Source organism: Argopecten irradians, chromosome 3, assembly GCF_041381155.1.
Source record: "Argopecten irradians isolate NY chromosome 3, Ai_NY, whole genome shotgun sequence".
NCBI classification, from domain to species: domain Eukaryota; kingdom Metazoa; phylum Mollusca; class Bivalvia; order Pectinida; family Pectinidae; genus Argopecten; species Argopecten irradians.
Window position 1 is genome coordinate 10,216,551 of NC_091136.1, and position 21,458 is coordinate 10,238,008.

A 21,458-nucleotide genomic window follows, 5' to 3' on the forward strand; every position below is an offset into this window, starting at 1 on the left:
ATACAAATTGTTAATAATGCTAAGTCATGAATTCAATTATAGTCTGAATACACCTACAATACTAAAAGTGCCCAGAAATTCAGGGACAGCAATCACGATTTTCAGTATCTATTTCGATTTTAAGCTGCGTCATTGTAAAATATCTCAAAAGCAGAGTCGTAGAAAGTTGATCCGGTTTCCTGAATTGTTTGAACTGTTAAGGTACAAGTTGCTTTGGAAGGGATCAATTTGGCAGGGAAATAACATTGCATCCACATTGTTTCAACTCTGGCTACGCCCCTGCCATGACCTCAGTACAATATGTCCAAGGTGTACAGTGTATGCTAGGCCTGTAAATTCTATTTGATACAGACCTAATTCAAGGTTGAAAGTGATTTCCAAGAACCTTTTTGGAACAGATTTTTGATAGTACTACATATCTAAATCACTTATTCTCAATGATATTTAACAAAAGAAACCCTCAACACAACTTCACCAGAATGTAGCTAACCAGCTCTCCACCACAAATAATAAATCTAAACCATCATTTATTGTTGGCAACTAGGATATTTCTGGACTGTTTTCTTCTGAAATTTTAAACTTTTAGTATGAAAACACGACTGTCAGCTGTTCATATGGCATGGCATTATTTATAAGCAAATTATCACCTAATCGAGAGGAACAACAGAATTTTTACAGAAAATCAATTGTTAATGAAAAACCAATTGATATAGATCTATAGAGCAATTGATACAATGATCAAATTTCACAACGAGCTTTGCAAGAATTGTCAATACGGTTTTAGCGATTTTAACCAAAACACAAATTGCCTTACAGAACCAAGTTCCCAGTTCCTATTATTGTCAGAAAAGTTTGATCTACATTTTGTAGGTAATCCTTTTAACTTGACTCATTTCAAACCTTCATCCTCCAAGGGGTTCAGATACTAGGAGTCTTGGTCATACATGTGTGTCATACCATATGGGTCAAGGCTAACATCTCTTGGACAAGGTCGTGCTTAGTAAACAAGTGTCAAGGTCAAGGTCACTGTAGATCATTTTAGTATTCATTGTAAATACATCCTATCTATAGGCTTTGTTCCAAAGGAGATTTGATGAAATAAAACGTACATGTACATATACATAACCAAACACCAATATAGTGTGTTACTGCTATAGTTAAATGTAGTTTCAAGACCAAATGTCAAGAACATCATACTATTTTCAGAAAGGCTTATGTTAACAATGTACAGTTGTATGTAATTGGTATGAACTGTCAGGAGTCTAAACCATAAGGAATGAGGACATCTACATACTCTATATATGTTGTTCAAATACAGTGGACAGTTATATAAGATTAGGATGGGTTTAAACCCAAAGGATTTAAATCTCAGTCCACTTGTGTCACTATCAGAAAAAAAAATCTGTCATTAACATATAATATTTCTATTGATGTTGTAAATGCGATTAAAATGTATACTGGTAATTTCCTTGTAGATGGTGGATTGGGCATTATAATTGTACCTATAATGTTTCCTTTGGGCTCATTGCATGATTGTACTAGGCGAAAAAATTTGGGATCTGATATTTACTTTTCAATAAATATGACATTACAAGTATAAGCATAATTAACAACCATGTACATGTGTGTCATTATTGAGGAAGATTTCTCAGATGAAAAAAAAAAAACAAGAAAAAACGTCTCAATGTCAATTGATTAAGTTGCTAGTTTTAATAACAAATGTACTCACTAATACTGTAATGACTTTTTATAACTACATTCAATGCAGAATGAATGTCCTTTTGAACATGATATATTATAATGCAAATCTTACCTGAGCATACTACATGTACATTCATGTATAGTACCAAATATTATTCACAGAAAAATTGTGTAATCTACACCAAAAGATCTTATAATTTCTAGGTATTGACATTCTAGTCGTTGGAAACCAAGGAAACTAATTTCATTTCTCAAACTCGAACTACAAAAGCTGATAATGAGTCTAATTGATGTGTATCCTTATACAGCAGCATGGGTTTAAACACTACATTAATTACTCAGGTTTTGTTATATTTGAGCAATCATAATTTATAACTATACATTTATCTAAGACTACAGATATATATATATATACAAGTATACATTAAAGTTCCTTTTCACATGAATTGAAATAACGATAACATATAGAATTGGTGATTCAGCACATTCCGTACTAGATATTAATGCAATGAATATTACAGGCATATACATACCATATACAATTGTATTATAATTTAGCACTAATGAAAACTTGTATTTTCTTTACGACATTCCAGACATTTGTACTGAATTTAAAGCTAATTATCACAGATGCAAATAAAATTAAACTATAGAGATTATAAGTAGACCCATTGATAGGTGTAATTTTGGTTTATAAAACATGTCAATAAGATTATAAGAACAACATTATGTATTCTAGATTTTATTACACAAACTAGATTTGATGGTCATGAAACAAATATTAATTAGCGAGCTTTGGTTTTAAAATGGAATTTCATAATCAATCACTGATAAACTGTTGGAGTAATTATACATTTTTAGAATATAGTCTAGCACCTGTATAATAAGTCATTTTAAAATGACAAATTGTAAAAATATAAAGTGCTCTTATAAAAATTTTGACATTAAGGTTGAATAAAATTTGCTAAATATTGATTTTACAAATTGAAAAAATTCATGTTTAAAACATTTTATAGCAATTCTTACATTTAATTATCACAGGTACCATTTTACACATTCATTTCAAAAATGAATCATTACGGCTATAAACTGTATTTTAATTTTTTAGAAATAAGTCTATCAATGTAAAGTAACAATGAATGGTATACATGTATATCCAATATATGTTAAGAACTTGTTAGCTGTAAAGGTATGTATATCATGAATGGTTTTAATGATATATCACATTTTGCTTTAGAAATTACTATGTACAAGATTAAGTTAAAGACAATCATACATTTTCTACAACAACAACATTACATACATAAACATAACATATAAGTACAACATCTTTAATCAGAGTTAACATAAAGAAGTATGGACGAAATTTTTTTTTTTTTTGCTTGGACGGAAAAGTATTATGCAGCATAAATCATAAAAATGATAAAAAAAATATCCCCAAAATTCCAAATATGCTTTTACTTAAATCATCACCAGTATATTATTCAAAATAAAAAACTTTCTGTGTAAAATGTTAAAAAATGTGTTTTATCACTTATATCCAGATATATACAGATAGACTGGGAATTCATGTTGATTGATATCAAATATTTATCATTACAACCATGTAAGCAATAAAAATATAAAATAATTATCACACTAATACAACATTCATACCCTCTTCCAATTTTATATCAACATTATCCACTCCTAAATCTACATGGAATAGCAGAACAAAATTAACGGAACACAGAATTACAATGAACCACAGTACTCTCTAAACAGAAATATCTGTATACAGTATAAATTAACATGATCAATTCCTATATCAACATTTTGATAGACCTGTGACTTGTAACAGAAAACAATTGGCTTTGCACCGTTAAAAAATTATAATGATCCTTCCTACCAGGTCGAATCCACTTTAAATATTCATTCTTACATCTACTTTTAATATTGTTTGGAAAGGAAACTAATATATCACAGACACAGAAATAAACTATTATATGGTACATATATAACTGAGACTAGAAAGTTGTCTAACATGTAGTTTCTACACTAAAATTACATATCACATAATTTATTATCATCTTCCAATAGAACATTCTTATTTTCCACACTTGAGTGGTATAAATGGGACGAATAAATTCAGTTTGGCAGTCCTTAGTGTAAAATATATAATTATGCTTTCAGTTATGTTAAGAGTATTTTGATTTGCATCAACACTTAATTTGCTCTTAAATACAAAAAGAATTGCAGCATATAAAAATTATAAATATTATTATGCTTATGTTTGAAGTTATACATAATATATTATGTCCAATTATATCAATCAATTTAGTTTTGCACAAAACAAAAAATGGATATTATAAAAACAGAAAAGGAGAACATTTTCCCCCCGATATTATTGATCTATCAATTCAATGTAAAACTTCACAAAGATCACGTTCATATTAAAAACATGACATAAATAATATACCTCAAAAATCTTTGACTGGAACACTATCAAGGAGTTATGTCCCCTTAGTAATATCATACATGATATTCAAACAGTGACTTTTATATCGAGGAATTCTATGTTTTTTTTTTAAATTTTTTTAATAAATACCATTTATGTAAATATTTTCCAAAGAATAAACACCTCAATTAGATATATTGTACAGTGTAAATCCAATACATTTTATCATAGAGTTATGTCCCTTTGGTAGAACATGTGTGTACATGTACATAAAATTACAGCTGGAAAGGTGTTCCTGCTTTCAAGTGAATGCAAACATTGAGTAAAGCAGTAAGACTAATCATAGATGACAAGTCGATCATGTATCATATACACTAAATAACATACCCATGACTGGTATAAAAACAGGTCTGCATCCACCAAAATGATATTTGCAAGGAAACTGTTTGACCTTTTAACGGGAATAACTTAAACAGTTAAACAATTTTTTGGTTGGCGAGTTCGTTGTTGTATAATTGTCCTTTGGTCGTAGCAATGTTTGTATATGTAGTATCCTCCAATAGTTGCTGTATGATCACTAATTGTAGTAGTATTGTTCACTGTTATCAGCATTGTTGGAGTAATTACGGTAGTACATATCCCCGTTTGCTATAATGGGTTCACCCTCTGCTTCTTCACGTCGTTTCCTCCTGTGTCGTCGCCGGGATGTACTACGATGTTCCCTCTCTTCTCCCTCTCCCTCCTCACGTTGCCTCCTCCTCCTCTTCTTGCTTCTCCTGCGTCGTCGACGTTCGTCGTCCTCAGCGGTCGTCGTGGCTTCTAGAGTATACTCTAGCGCTGGGAGATGAGCTGGGGCAGCACGATGGCTACGGCGGTGCTCCACCAAAGTACTGTGAAGACATATGGTGTTGTGAAGATAAAATGTATGATTCTAATATTGCCAACAATAATATCTTGAAAATTTTAACTTTTATTTTTTAAAGGGCATTATCCAGATTTCTTTTAAGAAATGTTTTAAAACATATTGATTCAAATATTTTTATTTAACTTTCTGGTATTAAAATCCATTTTCTTTTGAAGTTTCAAGTAAGATATACAGTATATATTATTGTTCAAATTTAAAATGATACCAGTTAAGAGTTTTAAGTTCTATGATATATAATAGCAGAAACACGTACTCTACAGTTCCACCATCTATTGAGGTCCCAGATGGTGGAATGGTCTGATATTTCAAAATGTCGAAATTCTCCTCAGCACTGCAAAGAAACAAAACACAAAGATACTTAATATATATCTTCCTAATTCATAAATAAATTTTCAAATAAACAAATATATATATACTGTAATGAAGCAAAAACACTCAGATAGATGAAGATTGTCCTAGCTTGTAAAAGATCACGCTTATAATGCAACAAATTGGTGTCAGATTACCAGGGGTCATGGGTCAGAGAGGGTCCAGCTGCACGTATTACTGACTGATATATACATACATGACAACGTCCTGACGAGAGACTGCGGAGGGTTCCCTGTATGACTCCCTGTACACTGGCTCTCTGTAGACGACGGGTTTCTCCTCCCTGTAGACCACTGGTTTCTCCACATACCGAGGTATCTCAATGGTTCGTATAATCTCCTTCGGCTCCTCCTTAATCTCAGTTGGTTGAATCTTCTTCTTCTTTGTCGTCTTACCACAAACACCTAAAATTTGAGGAGGAGTTTGGTTTTTGATGGTCATTAATAGTTCTTACTTCATAAATATAAGTGATAATTTAAAGATTATAGAGTTGTTTTGATAATTAAACTTCTTGTGTTAATTTTGTTTTCATAAAATGATAATGAAATTTATTGGGTTTAGAGATATATAAACAACCAATTCTATTCTCTGAGTCTTTGTGGTAATGATATAAGGTGGAGACTGGAGTCTTATGTTAAGTTTATATGAATTAAAATGGGAGATATAACTAAAGACTAATAAAGAGGGGAGATAACTGAAGACTTAATCTGTTAAGTTAATGAACTTTAATGATACAAGGGGAGGTAACTAGTGACTTACCTTTCATGCAGCAACAGCAGACGACAAGAAGAATGATGAGGAGGATGAAGAGGATAGCAAGGACGATGGCAGCAATGGTGCCCGATGTGAGGCCAGTGTCGGCAGTAGAGGCTCCTGTGGCTGGCGCAGCTGGAAAGTTTAATAAGTCGTGATGATTAATTAAACAGAAATGGAGTGTGAACCTGTATCGCTGCAACTATTCTTTACAGAGAACCCACATATGTATACTGTAATTTTCTTTTTCATTATGCAAACGAATTTAAACAATTTCAGATTGAAGACTTTACTTTATAAAAGCAGGAATACAGTCAGGTGTAGAATTCAGAAAATGTGAAGTTGTCATGGTAATGCTGGATTTTATGTATGCATTGCGTTCATTTTGAGATACCAAAATACAGATGTAGTATGATTTACGGTTGATTAGCAACACTTTCCAGTGATTTTAATGTCATATTTTGAAGAAGTAATATTTGTGATGTACATCACACCCACCAGAAATTGGAACTAATCAACGATGAATTGTGTATTACTTACGTCATTTTGGTCTCGAAACCTCCATATATCGGCAACATTATATGGCCACAGTGACTTCAAGAGAAGCATATTTTACAAAATGTTAGCCCTAACAAGGAGATGATTCCTACCTGAAGTTCCAGAAATTCCTGAGGAGACAGTAAATGGGATGGCTGCAGACTGGCCGATGTCATTGGTGGCGTAGCAGGCGTATGTTCCATAGTCAGAGGAGGCACTGATTGTCACGGTGTATGTCTTACTAGCGGCACTGGTGAGAGACACGCCATCCTTAGTCCAGGAATAGGACGTCACCAAGGGGTTGGACACAGTGTCACACGACAGAGTCTGGGACTGCCCTGAGCTTAAAGTAACCGAGGACTGGGCACTGGTCACTGTACTCACTGGACGATCTGGTCAACAGAATAAAACAAGGTTAAAAATACATACACAGGACAGTCAGGTCAATGAAACATTAAAAATCAGTTTTTCATAATGACCAATTTTATATCATTGAAATACTCAGCTATATTTCCAGGAGATGAAACTGATAGCTAGGATATCAAGTGAAATTAAACTGAATACTTACACCTTACTGTGATAGTAAGGGTAGACGAGTCAGACCCCTGACTATTGGTGGCTGTACATCGGTAAACACCGTCATGGCCACGGTCAATGTTGGAGATAGACAGTGTGCCAGTACTACCATAGACTTGGTTTGTGCTGACCTTGACCCAGCTGAAGGTTGGGTTAGGTGTTCCGTCGGAGGTACAAGTAGCTGATATAGACTGGTCTTCATTCCGAGTCATTGACGCAGGGGAGACAACTGTATTTTGTGGTGCATCTATAAATAGAATAAAATCAAATTTTGTATTTGTTTTTAAATGGACATCATGTATGTTTAACTTGAAGGCTATTTTGCTAATTCCAACCATATAATTATTCACTATACCTTTAGCATCAATAACCTGATTGTCTGAAGCTTCAAAACTAGACTTTAAAAGGGATTTCATGTCAAATGCCTGTATTTGCTTTTGATAAGTTTTAATGCTCTGTATCATTTTTAATTTGACTGTGAGATCATCTTTTAACCGTATTCACCATAATTACGGTACCAGAATATCGGTGACTTACATGTGACAGTGAGGCTGGTCAGACTGCTCTGTCCCGTGCCGATACTATTAACAGCGTTACATCTATACGTCCCCGTGTCACCGGTCTCCAGACTACTGATCACTAGTGAGGGGCTGCTGATGGTGCCTCCACTGTACCGTGTGTTTCCAGACGTTACAATAGTGCTACTCGCTCCATTGACTACCTTAGACCAGTATAAGGAGGTGACCGCCGGAGACGCCGAGACAGTACAACCCAGAGTGGCTGTGCCACCAAGAGCCACACTGTAGGACGCTGAGCCTACGGACACAGTCGGGACATCTGTAAGGGAGATAAATGAGGGATATATTTTATAAAAGGACTAAAAATTAAAATTGATTAACATTAATCTGAATTAAATATTTCAAGTAAAGAAAAAGGCCAGTTATAGTATATACATGTACCGATTGAAATAAAATTATATATAAAAAAAAACAATTGTGAAATTCAAATATTATATATTACTGAAATAGCAAATGAAAAAAATAATATATGATTTCATAATTCAAAAGAAAATTTATAAGAAATTTCATTGCACATATTGTTTTCTGTGAAATATAAATTTAACAGAATTAAGAAATAAATCTTCTAAAAAAGAAATTGTATTTAATGTTCTTTGACTAACGTTAATATTTACAAAAGATAACAATTTTGCTGAGATACAATGTAATACAATAAGTAAAAGAAAAAAAACCTAATTGTTACACAGATGGTAATAAACACTGTCATTATCTCATAATCACAGACAATGAATACAAAAACAAAAAACAGTTTTATTGCAAAGGTGTTAAGTGCCTGAAAAATAATTAAATTATAATTAAACATTCATGCAAAAACAATATACCCAAAACCAAACTAACAAGCAAATGCATCGTAAGCAATTAGTGATTTCATAAGCAAAGCAACTACTTGTTGGAACCAATTCCCATGATTAAAACTTTCAGAGAATTATTTCTCAGACAATATGCTTTTTTTTTTTATTTAGGCTTTTAAAATTTTCTGCATTTTTTTTCTGTAACATTTTCAGATAATGTAGGTTGCATCATCTAAAATAAAATAATTTTGTTTTTCTGAGAAATCTGATATCTCTGATTTGATCTGTCAAGGATTCCTATAGCTAGTTAAACACATAGAGCTATCTGGTTCCATGCAGCTATATCTGGTAATAACCAAAGCTTTAAGCAAATCTACAGATATGTGTATTTAATCTGCAACATATTGACTACTCTTGGCTATCATTATAACAGAGAATATCTTTGTTGGTAGGTAACACATTGGGCCATATTTGTATGTTTGAGAAGTATAGAAGTAGGTCATTAGGTAAATGCTGTAATTTTGTACGCAGATTAAAATCAGCCCAGAGATAAATTTAATCAAGCTAGAAGTAAAAGCAAATTAATAAGCTGTAAAAAAACAGAAAATAAAAACAAAGTTCACATCGTAAATTTGATAATGATGAAACATTATAGAAAAAAAATCTTAATTTTATTAACAATAAAGGATCAATTATTAATAATTAATGCAATAAGCATAAATAAAAGTTTGAAAATAAAGTTTAAAGTAGATAAGATATTTTTTCCAGATAACAATTCAGAGGACATCATAAAATAAAAAAAAAAAATTATTAAGCATTATCAAAACTGTCTTCTTCTCTATATCTGATACACATACAACTAATAAAATATTTCCTAAATCTGCAAATTTACCAGTAGTCATGCAGGCATGCTGTATTGAAATGTAAAAATACACAAATTTAATGTTTCTTACAGTAAAATGAATGCTTTAAACTGTTATATGATCAAGGAAAATTTTAAACAAAACTAAGCTATTTAATTGGTTAAAAACAAATATTTCAAAAATTCTTAAAAAGTGTTCATGCTTGATATTATCATGCCACAATCTTTAGTCTAAACATATCTTTTGCTATTGTATACTATTTTTGTTTTAAACTTCAAACAAAAAAGAAACAAAATAAAGTAAATAAAAACAATACTTGTAGGGCCTGTTTTAAAACAAAAATAAAGCAAGTAAATTTAAAGTTCAATCTCACGAACAAGCAAAAAATATATAAATAAAAAAAAAGAAGATTTTTTTCCCTCATATCAATGCAGAATTGTTTAGATGGTAGTTTTCATTAATTTTTTTAAAGATCAAATTTCCTGTGGAGTGAACAGTAAAACAAAAATCATTAACAAAGAAACCCAAAAAAATGAAAATATCTTTTCTTAAAGATCAAGATCAAAAATTCATATTTTCCCGATGATAGACTGTAACTTCAAATAACTTCTGTTTAATAAAGTTTATGACCACAGATTCAACATTCCAATAAAAAAATGTCATAATCACAAATTCAACATTACAATAAATAAAATCACATAATAACAAAATCTACATTAGAATTCAAAAATCACATATCACAAATTCAATATTCCAATTCAATGCCACATACATGTTGTAACCACAATTTCAACATTCACATTAAAATCGACATGACTACAATTTGAAACACCTTACGGATCATTCCTGTGTGACAGCACTATACAGAGGATATCGACACTGTGCATACATACCTCCTTGTTACGTACAGGTACACCTGACTGCTCGTCCCTGTTCCCACGTTGTTAGTCGCCTTACAGTAGTATGAGCCCTGGTCCTCCAGGACCGCCGAGGATATCACCAAAGATGGCGAGCTCAAGGAACTCCCCTGGTAACCTGAGCCAATCGTCACAGTGGAGGTGACACCATTTGAGCCAGTGTGCTCCCAGAAGACTGAGTTAGCGGCTGGGGTGGAGGACACACCACAGTTGAGGGTGACAGAACTTCCATAGCCAATACTGTAGGAAGTCTGACTCACGGATACAGAGGGGATATCTGTACAAAAACACATCAGAGATTTTAATAATAGGCTTGTAAATACAGACTCAGACATATGATATAATATACTATAGAGGTGAGGTGTGGATTGAAGTGGTATTTGTCTGTGGAGAAAATGTCTTCACTGTGCAGAAAGAATTTTTTTAATAAAGTTTCTTCAGTCGCAGTACACAGGTCCTGAACGGCTTTGAAGAATTGATGACTCAAAAGGAAGCAGGTGGATAAAAGGATGTATGTTGAGACAATACTTACTTCCGGTGACATACAGATACGTCTGGCTACTGCTGCCCTCCCCTACACTATTGGTCACCACACACTTGTAGTACGCCTGGTCACTAGCGGCCGCAGTATTGATGGTCAAATTAGAGGAACTAAGGCTCCCTCCTCCATATTTCGTTCCGTCGACTGTGATCGTAGAGGCAGCACCATTAACAATTTTCTCCCATCTCAGTGCAGTTGCCGTCGGACTTGATGTGTAGGAGCAGGAAAGAGTGATCGTGTTGCCAATGACAACAGTGTAGGTAGAAGATCCTACAGTTACGGCCGGCGTACCTGTTACAGGAGAAACAAGGTCAAGGTCAAGCAGTCCTCTTATACTATACCAAATACTTTTAAATATGTTTACTTTTCAAAGTTTATCTTTATTGTCAAAATTTGAAATTTCTTTATCCAAATACTGATTGTAACCACTTATTAATAATGAAATGCTGATTGTAACAGAACAAGAAATAGAAATACAATTACATGAAAGACATAAAAGCTTCATTTCAAGATGAAACCTGGATAAGACAGGATGAGAACCCTCTACTTCACACCCACTTTTGTTTCTAATTGAAGCAATTAAATATGGTTCATAAAATACAAAGCTACTTTTAAATGGATACCAGCTTGACTGGAGAGCTACAGACAAACTTACTGCCAGAGACGGTAAGGTAGGCTTGAGAACTTCTACCAATGCCCACACTGTTCATGGCTGTACAGACATAATAGCCTTGGTCACTGGTGGCCGCACTGATGATGGTCAAGGATGGTGTCCCCAACTGACCACCAGAAAACGTGGTCCCATCAATGGTCAGTGTAGTGGTCACTCCTCCGTTGATTCTTTCCCAGGAGACTGAGGTGGCTGCGGGAGAGGCGGATATGCTACAGTCGATGGTCCTGGAGGCTCCCTGTACCACACTGTACTGTGATTGGCTGACAGTTACTACAGGAACACCTGGTAATCAAATTTACATTGTCAAACTCTGCCACCTTATTTGTTAGTTACCTCCCATACCCATAAAATTACCTCACTTTACCTAAACTTCTGCATTCCCTTCTTTATCATCCAGAGTTATCTCCCCCTCTATAACAAATGCTTGCAACAGTGAGATAAACACAGGAGCTTTGTTCAATCTATAAAGAGTTACCTCCCCTTTGTACATCCCACTCTCATATACTACAGAGTTACCTCCCCTTCAGTGTATTGTGATATTGAGCATCCTCAAAAGAGTTACATACCTCAAATCTCTACATAAATATCTCGTCTAATCTATCGTTAGTTAACTCAAAAGTTCAACAGGAAGATTTCCACTAGTTTTGTACAGATACGACCTCTCCAATATCTCAATAATAATCTCTCCTATGCACAGATCTAGATTATTTTCCCTAACTATGTTCAGTTAGCTCCCCTCCAATGTTGACAGGATTATCTCCCTTAATTATGTCTAGTTACCTCCCCTACATTATACTTACTGCCTGTAACTGTGAGGTAGGTCTGTGAACTCTGACCTGTGCCCACAGAATTGGTCGCCTTACACACATAATATGCTTGGTCACTTGTTGCTGAGTTACTGATGGTCAAGGATGGCGTGGTGAGGGATCCTCCGGACAATTTGGTACCATCCATGGTCAGTGTAGATGCTGCACCATTTACAATACGTTGCCACACAATAGACGTTGCCGTGGGTGATGAAGACACGGTACAGGGGATGGTGATAGTGCTGCCCCTGACAACGCTGTACGATGTCTGAGGGATGGAAACTGCTGGGATACCTATTCAACAGGGAGAAACGAAATATACCGTCAAACATCACTATACATAGAAAGCTTATAAATCAAACACATCTAAAGAAAAGTGATCTGTAACAGGGAAACCTGAAGTTCTTGTGTAAGACTTTTTTCATTTTGTTTTTGTCAAATATCTATAACATATCTCGATAGTTAAGTTGAAACTGACATGATCATATTTTATAGTGTTTCATGACAGTTATAGCCATTTTTCAAGACGACAAAAAACCATCCTCTTCTACTCACTCTCTCTCCTTATACATCAATCAATGTCACACATATTAATCCATATAAAAGTAAGTTCTTGTGCCATTAGGATTGTCAAAATACAGACATTATGTCATCATCAAATTATTAATATGTTAAATTGCATCACAAAAAGAAAAAAAAAATGAAGACGGATATTGTAATTCTTTATTTCATATTAAAAACAAATAATTCTGAAATGGAATGCAAAAAAAATGATTAATGAATATTACATCAAATTAATGATACATATTGTAATTAGATAAAAAGTTAGAAAAATGCATTACATGTATTTCTTTAGTCCGATGTGTTTTTTCATGTCATGTGTACAACATAATGGTTTCGCGAATGTAAAACAATGTTGATTGGGTACAATAAGTCCCCGATTTAGGTATTTGTGATGGCATATTATCATCTTACTAAAATATGACGTCACCACTGCAAGGTGGGACTTACTCTATACTTAAACCAAGTCATTTTACAGTTTTAAATCCTTTGATTAATGTTTTACACGTCAGATATTCATCTGATGCTGTTCAAGCAAGATGCTCCACATTTTTCTCTTAAAACAATCTATAAGTATACCCGTATGTATGTATTATAGCAAAAACTTGACACTAGTAAGAATGAATCAGTAAAGTCTAAATGAATCAACAGTCTATCAAAGAGTTAATACCAAAAATATTTCTCCGTGTGTATGTGTTTTTATTTATTCATTAATTTTATTTGTCTTTCCTTTAAGTCTTGCAATTAACTTTTCAAGATCGATGAATTACACAAATTATATCTTTTCATATCCTGATAGAGTCCAAAATTACTTCAAATGTTTGATATTCCTTGGACATATATCTGTCTATCAAAACAATACCAGCATGCAAACAAATAAATATCATATATAGATCCGTCTACATCAAATGAAATAGGAATACCTGCAATTTAAAAATTCGGATATCTAATAAAGAAATAGAAGAAGAACCCTTGAGCATGCCAGTACTTACCTCCTGTAACGGTCAGATAAGTCTGACCACTCTGACCGGTGCCCACACTATTACTGGCCGAGCAGATGTAATAGCCCTGGTCACTGGATGAAGCCACCTGGATGGTCAGTGAAGGTGTGGTAATAGATCCATCGAAATAATTAATCTCGTCAATGTTCATGGTGGTAGTGGTGCCGCCTATTATTCGCTGCCAATAGAGGGCGCTGGCTGCAGGAGTGGCGGTGACGGTGCATTCGAGGGTTATTGATGATCCTGTAACTACTGAGTAGCTGGTGGCTCCCACGGTCACGGTGGGAACATCTGTAACATAAACATGTGTCAACTTCAGGGAAAGCATTATTGATGAGTTGATTTTATTTTTTATTAATGTGTGAACCAAAATTTACTTTAACAAAGATTACTTCAAATTATATGTCATTTAGTCAGAATTGTTTTTAATATGATAAGATATTTCATGCATTTAAGAAATTGATAAAAGATTTTGAAATGATCACAGTACAATAAATTCTAAATGCCACCATGTCTCTATCAGACTTATGTAACATCATACATGTATATGCTCCCAACATAATACAAGGAAGGAGCACAAATATGAACTTCATAATTCACAAAACTGGTTAGTGATCATACCTCCTGAAACAGTAAGTACTGTCTGAGTGCTCTCCCCTACACCGACCACATTGGTGGCAGTGCACACGTAAGCAGCCGCATCCACAGTTCCTGCGCTATTTATAGTAAGGGAGGGTGTGCTGACAGAGGCCCCACTATACTTGGTCCCATCCACGCTGATCACAGTTGTGGCACCACTAGAGATGCGTTTCCAGGTCACTGCAGTGGCTGTCGGGGTCGCAGACACTGAGCACTGGAGCGTGATAGAACTTCCTTTGGTCACAGTATACTGATTTTGTCCAACAGAAACAGTTGGAATAGCTATGGACAAAAGAAATAAAAAAAATAAAATAAAATAGTACATTTTTATTTAAATTGAAAATTAATTTCGAAAATTTTAGAAAGTGCTGAACTTTATTTTGATTACAAACAGCCTTCAATTACAGTCTGAGATAAATGAAAGATCTTTTCTTCTACTAGCTGTCTGTAATGGTTTTCATATACTTACAACCCGTAACAGTCAGGGTGGTTGAGGAGCTTGAGCCCGTCCCCACACTATTAGTAGCCTGACAAACATAGCTGGCCTCATCATTACTGTCTGCGTTGTTGATGATAAGAGATGGTGTCGAGACACTTCCTCCGTTATATTTAGCACCATCTATAGTGAGGGTACTTGTGACACTGTTTCGTGTTTTCTGCCAGATAACAGCGGTGGGCGCGGGGATCCCCGATATGGTACAGGATAGGGTGGCGGTGGTACCTGTAGTCACACTGTAGCTACTCTGTCCTATCACCACACTCGGTATATCTGTCAAAACATAGTGAATAAAATAACTAGATTTTCAAAAATGTCAAAGAGTAATAAATTTTGTTCTTAAGCTGTATAATGATTAACATTATTATTATCTCCCCTGTATATTGTTATTATCTCCCCTGTCTATTGTTTTAATCTCCCATGCATATTGCTATTATCTTCCCTGTATATTGTTATTATCTCCCCTGTGCATTGATATTATCTCCCTTTATCACCTTGCGGAAATATCTATAAATAGTCCTGACCTACCTCCTGTGACACTTAGAGTGATTGACACACTCTGTCCTGTGCCTACTGCATTAGTAGCCTTACAGATGTACGATCCTGTGTCGGTGGTGGCTGCGCTGTAGATTTCTAGTGATGGAGAACTAACAGTAGATCCTCCGTAACTCACTCCATTAATGCTGACTGTGGATGTGACCCCACCAATAGTACGCTCCCAGAATACTGCTGTAGCTGCAGGTACAGCATTAACAGCACAGTGGAGCGTGACTGCGTTACCAGTGGTGGCTGAGTACGAGTCCTGATTGGCTGATACGACAGGAGTATCTAAGGAAAATCAACAATGGCAGTTATAATCAACAGGAGACAGGAGTATCTAAGGAAAATCAACAATGGCAGTTATAATCAACAATGGCAGTTATAAACAACAATGGCAGTTATAATCAACAATGGCAGTTATAAACAACAATGGCAGTTATAATCAACAATGGCAGTTATAATCAACAATGACAGTTATAATCAACAATGGCAGTTATAATCAACAATGGCAGTTATAATCAACAATGGCAGTTATAATCAACAATGGCAGTTATAAGATTAAAACTAAAAATAACGTTCTGATACATTCTATATAATTTTGATTTTAAATGATTTTTATGAATTTTTATTATATCTTAAATCAACTTATTACAAATAAGAATACAAAATAAACATCAAACTTACTGCCTGTAACTGTTAAGAAGACTGCGTTACTAGTTGTTGTTCCGACAGCGTTTGTTGCGGTACAGAAATACGAGGCTGTATCACCACTGTCGGCACTAGTGATAATCAAAGACGGACTTCCTATTGTGCCACCATTGTAGTTGGTACCGTCAATGGTCAAGGTGGAGGTAACTCCATTCAAGGTCCGTTTCCATGCCACTGTGGTTACTGCAGGCGTTGCTGACACCTGGCAGTCTAGAGTGACCGACTCACCAGTGATAGCCGAGTATGTACTCTGACTGACCGTCACCGTTGGTAGGTCTGAGAAAAAAAAAATTGAACATGTATTTGGCTGATAACTTAAGACTACCGGTAAACCAAAAGTACTTACCGTGTATCATTATACACTGAATAAGATTAAATTACCATTAGAGTAATATTCTGTAATAATGAGGTCACAATGTATACCTATCTGCAGGGGAGGTAATATGCAAAGACAGAATAAAACTCAAGGGAAAATTACTAGAATGATTCTTAAAAATACTTTCTTAAGTCTACATGTTTCAAAAAGGACTTCTATGGAAGAAAAAGATATTTGGGAAAAATGAACACCTAGCTGGCTAATTCTGTGATTAATGGTGCACAAGGAAACTTGTTAGTGCACATAGGGCAAAGCTTATAACTTGACATGAAGTCAGTTGTCATCCTTGACCGGGTTTTTTCCCTGAATGTTAACACTGAGACTGTCACATAGACTTAATACCTCCTGTGATGTATAGGTACGACTGCTCACTCTGTCCTGTTCCGATACTATTGGTAGCACTACATCGGTAGGTTCCCGAGTCAGTAGTTACCGCGGAGACGATGGTCAGGGATGGTGTCCCCGTCGTTCCTCCTGTATATTTCACTCCGTTGACATTGATTGTGGTTGGGTTACCATTGGTGTCCAACTTTTCCCAGGTTATCGAGGTTGCAGCTGGTACAGCACTTACTGTGCAGCCAAGCGTGGCCGATTGTCCAGTAGTGAAGGAGTATGTTGTTTGTCCAATCACAACGCTTGGTACACCTAAAGAGATTCATGATTTTATTTGTTACATTATTTACTTCATGGTTGAAATCATAAAGTCAAAAGCTACCAGTAGATATAAAAGTAAAATCAAATTAGGGCTTACTGTCATGACAAACACTGGCTATCACTAAATTTTAAAACAGCAGGAGCATACATTATTTGTTCGGATAAAGTTTAATGGTTTATCCTGGAACAATTGTAAAAAAAAAAAAAAAAAATCCTGTAAAACAGAGCTTGTTTACTAGTGTTAATATGAGCTGAATTAATAGTATACTAGTTTATTAGAAATACTAGAAGTAAACATTTCAAATCTGTCAGAGTACCATATCATAGCTTACTTCCTGTAACGGAGAGATAACTCTGTGAACTGTCACTTGTTCCGACGGCATTAGTGGCCTCACAGTAATAATACCCCTCGTCAGTATCGGCTGAATTGGCGATCGTTAGGGAAGGGTTGTTTATTGTAGCTCCAGAGTATTTATTGTTCCCCGATGTAGAAATTGTCGTGGTAACGCCTCCTCGGATCTTCTTCCACACTAAGGCGTTGATGGCAGGAGAGGCTGATACAGTACAGGTCAAGGTTATGGATTGGCCAGTTGTCACGGTGTAGGTAGACTGACCAATCGAAACAGTTGGCAGATCTGAAATATGATCCATTGATATGTGAATGGCATTTTAAGTGAGATATTTGAAATATTGCCAATATTCTGACCAATTCAACTAATTTTTTGTTTATTTTTTTATAAAATTTATTTTATTGCAAGATATCTAGCTGTGGTCTTTAACAAATACATCAAATGATAATTTCAAAGATGTGATGAGATCATAAAGTGTCTGTGATGTATTTTATATCTTTTGCATATTAATTTTTGACATATTTTTGTTAAAGATCTATTAAAATATCTATTTAGCACCCTTACTATCTTTATTGTCTGCTAGTAATTGTCCGTGTTAATCATGCAAAACTAATAAATATAAATAAACAAACTGCTGATTTCTATTTCTAAAATGTCATGCAGAATTGGCCAATACAATGAAGGTAATGGATTCATCAATCAAGATACAGATTTTGGACAGGTATTTCCAGGTTAAAAAAACAACTTTAATAAGAATATTAGAATGATGCCATGACGAATTAGGAAGTTTGGTTGTTAATTATCGTCAATAAAGGCACTGTATTAGGCATAACAGACTGAAAAAATTGTTTGTTTAAACTTCAGTTGACGACAAGTACTACATGTATAACACTGACGGACAGAGGGGAGAAAAAGATGGATACAAACTGACAGGAAAGAAAAAACAAGAAAGAAAATTTAGTTGAAAGGCAATTATAACAAAACCTAGACACACAAGGTTATTTGAAAAGTCATGAAGGGAAAAGTCGAGATGACAATAAAGCTCCACACAAAATGTATGAGACTCACTTCCTGTAACCTGTAGAGTAGCTGATGAGCTCTGACCAGTGCCCGCGGCGTTGGTGGCTAGACAGATATAATCACCCTGGTCACTGCTCTGGGCATTATAGATGGTCAAGGATGGACTACTGACCGTAGCACCACCAAACTTTGTTGAGTCGATAAATACAGAGGTTGTCACCCCATTGATGATACGTTGCCAAGCGATAGCGGAGGCAGCTGGAGTGGCGCTGACCGAACAGTCTATGGTGACCGTGTTTGCGGTCAGTACACTATAACTGGACTGGCTAATGGTCACTACAGGGATAGCTGTGGAACAAAGAATTTTCAAGCACATGCAAATTTTATATCTAATATATACTTTAATGCTAAAAAGACAAGCAATTATCTCAAGATCAAATTTTGTATCTAGCTATTAATTGAAGCATGCAAAGGGTCGAATATAATTAGATTGTTAACATAAAAAAATTCTTAACATTTCATAATTACATAAAAGCAAATCTAAAGAGATATATAAAGAACACATGTATTTTGCATAGCTTATACATGATCTTTCATTCTGATTAAATCTTCAAAATGACATGCAAATCTTTGAGGAAATCGGAAATATCAAATAGCATGCAACTATTCTAAAGCTTATTGAAAAATTGTTGAAATTATACACCTCCCTCCCCTTCTATGACCTCCAATATTAATCACACACATCTTCAATATATAAAGTTTCATTGAAACCCTTCCAGTAGTTTAAGAGGATAAGCTATATAATCATTTTGTAACAAAGGGGCATATTTCTGAAATAGGTAGATGTATCTTGATCCGATATAGCTTAATTACGCACACTTATACTTTATAAGCATTTTTGTTACCAGTTTCATTGAAATCTCTCCAGTAGTTTAGAAGAAGTAGTCAGTTAATCATTGTGTCTATATAATGTACATGTGGCCACTGTTACAGGAGGGTATAATTATCTCCCCTTATCAAAACATCTGCATCAGGTCTTACTTTTAAATTATCTGATTCTCAATTAAAGAAAAGTAGACATATACCAACAGAAATTATCATAAAATATCTAATATCTCTGAGAGATCTTTAAAAATATACTTACTTCCTGTGACGTAGAGGTAGGTGGCAGCACTAGTTCCTGTACCGACTGAGTTAGTGGCAGTACACGTGTAGTAGCCCTGGTCGTTGTTATCAGCGTTATAGACAATAAGAGAGGGATTACTGAGGACAGAACCACCGTAGTTCACTCCGTCGATACTCAAGGTTGTTGTGACCCCATTATGGGTGAATTTCCAGCTGACGGAGGTGACTGCTGGAGTTCCGGAGACGGAGCATGGAATGGTCTTCGTCAGACCAGTTATAACCGTGTAGTCGGTCTCGCTGATGGTCGCTGTTGGGATATCTACAGAGGGAGTAAAACAATACTGCTTCTCAGATTCAATTATCATAAATATGCCTACATATCTCAATAATTGGTTCAACCCATAAAAATTAATATGATAGAGACTAATATACATTTTTTTTGTAATCAGCTAGAAAGCAATCAAAGCATAGTTTTAAAATAAAAGCGCAACTAAACACATAGAAAACTTTAAAAAGAATTAATTTTAAATGTCCCCTGCAATCTTTGGAAATAAATTTATTTTTATTTGATTTGAGAATATTTTTTTTTTTTTAGATAATTCAAATAAAGCTACTGAGATAAAAGAATTTTTCATTCATTGAAGTTTAAAATCCTTGAAGTAAACGCGTAATTTATGTATGATCTCACAATTTTCTTTTTCCTGTCTAATCCTGAGCGTTGTAATTTTTTTTATCCAATATGGTACTCGATATTGTATCCATCTTATGATTTTATGTTTTAACTATTCTCAGAGTAAGCATAAAGCTGTTGAAGTTGCAGGAGTTTAAAAGTAAAGGATGTTTTTTCCTTGGTAGTATTCTACAGTTTCTGGGACAAAGAAGATACATTGTTATTTAGATGGCTATAAAACAGAAAAAGAAAAAGAAAAATAAGCATGTAAAAGAAATAGTATAGAGAGGATTAATGTATGTTATTAAGAGGAAATAAGAATACAATAGAAAAGTTAGTAAAAGGATTAATTAGATTAATTTATATGCTATTAAGGATCAATTAGAACTATTTATATGCTATTAACAGGATAACTTTAAAAAAAGGTAGAACTCTATCAGCTATCTATTGGAAAATTATCATCACTGGTTTATTTACTGTATTCGACCCAATAAGTACCCAGGGCGCTTAAATATTAATAAAAATGAAAAGGTGCTAATAAGTCAAAATTATTGCAAATCTATACCTTTTTATGTAATTTTGGTCCTTATTTATGCATGGGCAATTGAAATTGAGGCCTCAAAAAGGGGGAGGGGCGCTTATAGGGACATGGGCGCTTATTGGGTCGAATACGGTAAGTTAACTTGTGTACAGATAAGATATCAGTTACAGGAAAGTAAAGGTCAATTATGTCACTACATACAGACATAGAAGGAGACATGGGTTAAATGCTCAGGGATATTTTCCACAGGATCATCCATTAATTAGATGGTTATTAAAACATCTAGTTATTTGTGAAGAAAAATGTTTAG

The 21,458-nt window shown here is 34.6% G+C and overlaps 2 protein-coding genes across 3 annotated transcripts in view; both read right to left on the minus strand.

The window, feature by feature from the left end:
• Nucleotides 1-1,685: 1,685 nt before the first annotated feature.
• On the minus strand, nt 1,686-8,725 carry LOC138317212 (opioid-binding protein/cell adhesion molecule-like). The gene is made up of 8 exons (XM_069258764.1): nt 8,714-8,725; nt 7,836-8,175; nt 7,291-7,545; nt 6,836-7,114; nt 6,192-6,320; nt 5,629-5,836; nt 5,317-5,394; nt 1,686-5,028 (listed from the first exon to the last, which is right to left on the minus strand). The coding sequence occupies exons 1-8, from the start codon at nt 8,723-8,725 to the stop codon at nt 4,716-4,718; spliced, it is 1,614 nt and encodes a 537-aa protein (XP_069114865.1). The 3' UTR covers nt 1,686-4,715.
• Nucleotides 8,726-9,967: 1,242 nt separating this feature from the next.
• Nucleotides 9,968-21,458, minus strand: part of LOC138317520 (hemicentin-1-like) — a 28,583-nt gene continuing 17,092 nt past the window's right edge. The window contains exons 16-28 of one of the 2 annotated variants that reach the window (XM_069259257.1): nt 19,957-20,256; nt 18,861-19,160; nt 17,775-18,077; nt 17,131-17,433; nt 16,389-16,688; nt 15,693-15,992; nt 15,138-15,437; nt 14,651-14,950; nt 14,021-14,320; nt 12,462-12,761; nt 11,644-11,943; nt 10,980-11,279; nt 9,968-10,724 (exon numbers count right to left, since the gene is read on the minus strand). In XM_069259257.1, coding sequence (XP_069115358.1) covers nt 10,390-10,724; nt 10,980-11,279; nt 11,644-11,943; nt 12,462-12,761; nt 14,021-14,320; nt 14,651-14,950; nt 15,138-15,437; nt 15,693-15,992; nt 16,389-16,688; nt 17,131-17,433; nt 17,775-18,077; nt 18,861-19,160; nt 19,957-20,256 — 3,941 coding nt within the window. In that variant the 3' untranslated portion in view covers nt 9,968-10,389. The remainder of the gene's footprint in view (nt 10,725-10,979; nt 11,280-11,643; nt 11,944-12,461; nt 12,762-14,020; nt 14,321-14,650; nt 14,951-15,137; nt 15,438-15,692; nt 15,993-16,388; nt 16,689-17,130; nt 17,434-17,774; nt 18,078-18,860; nt 19,161-19,956; nt 20,257-21,458) is intronic. The other variant, XM_069259258.1, reaches the window with a different exon arrangement.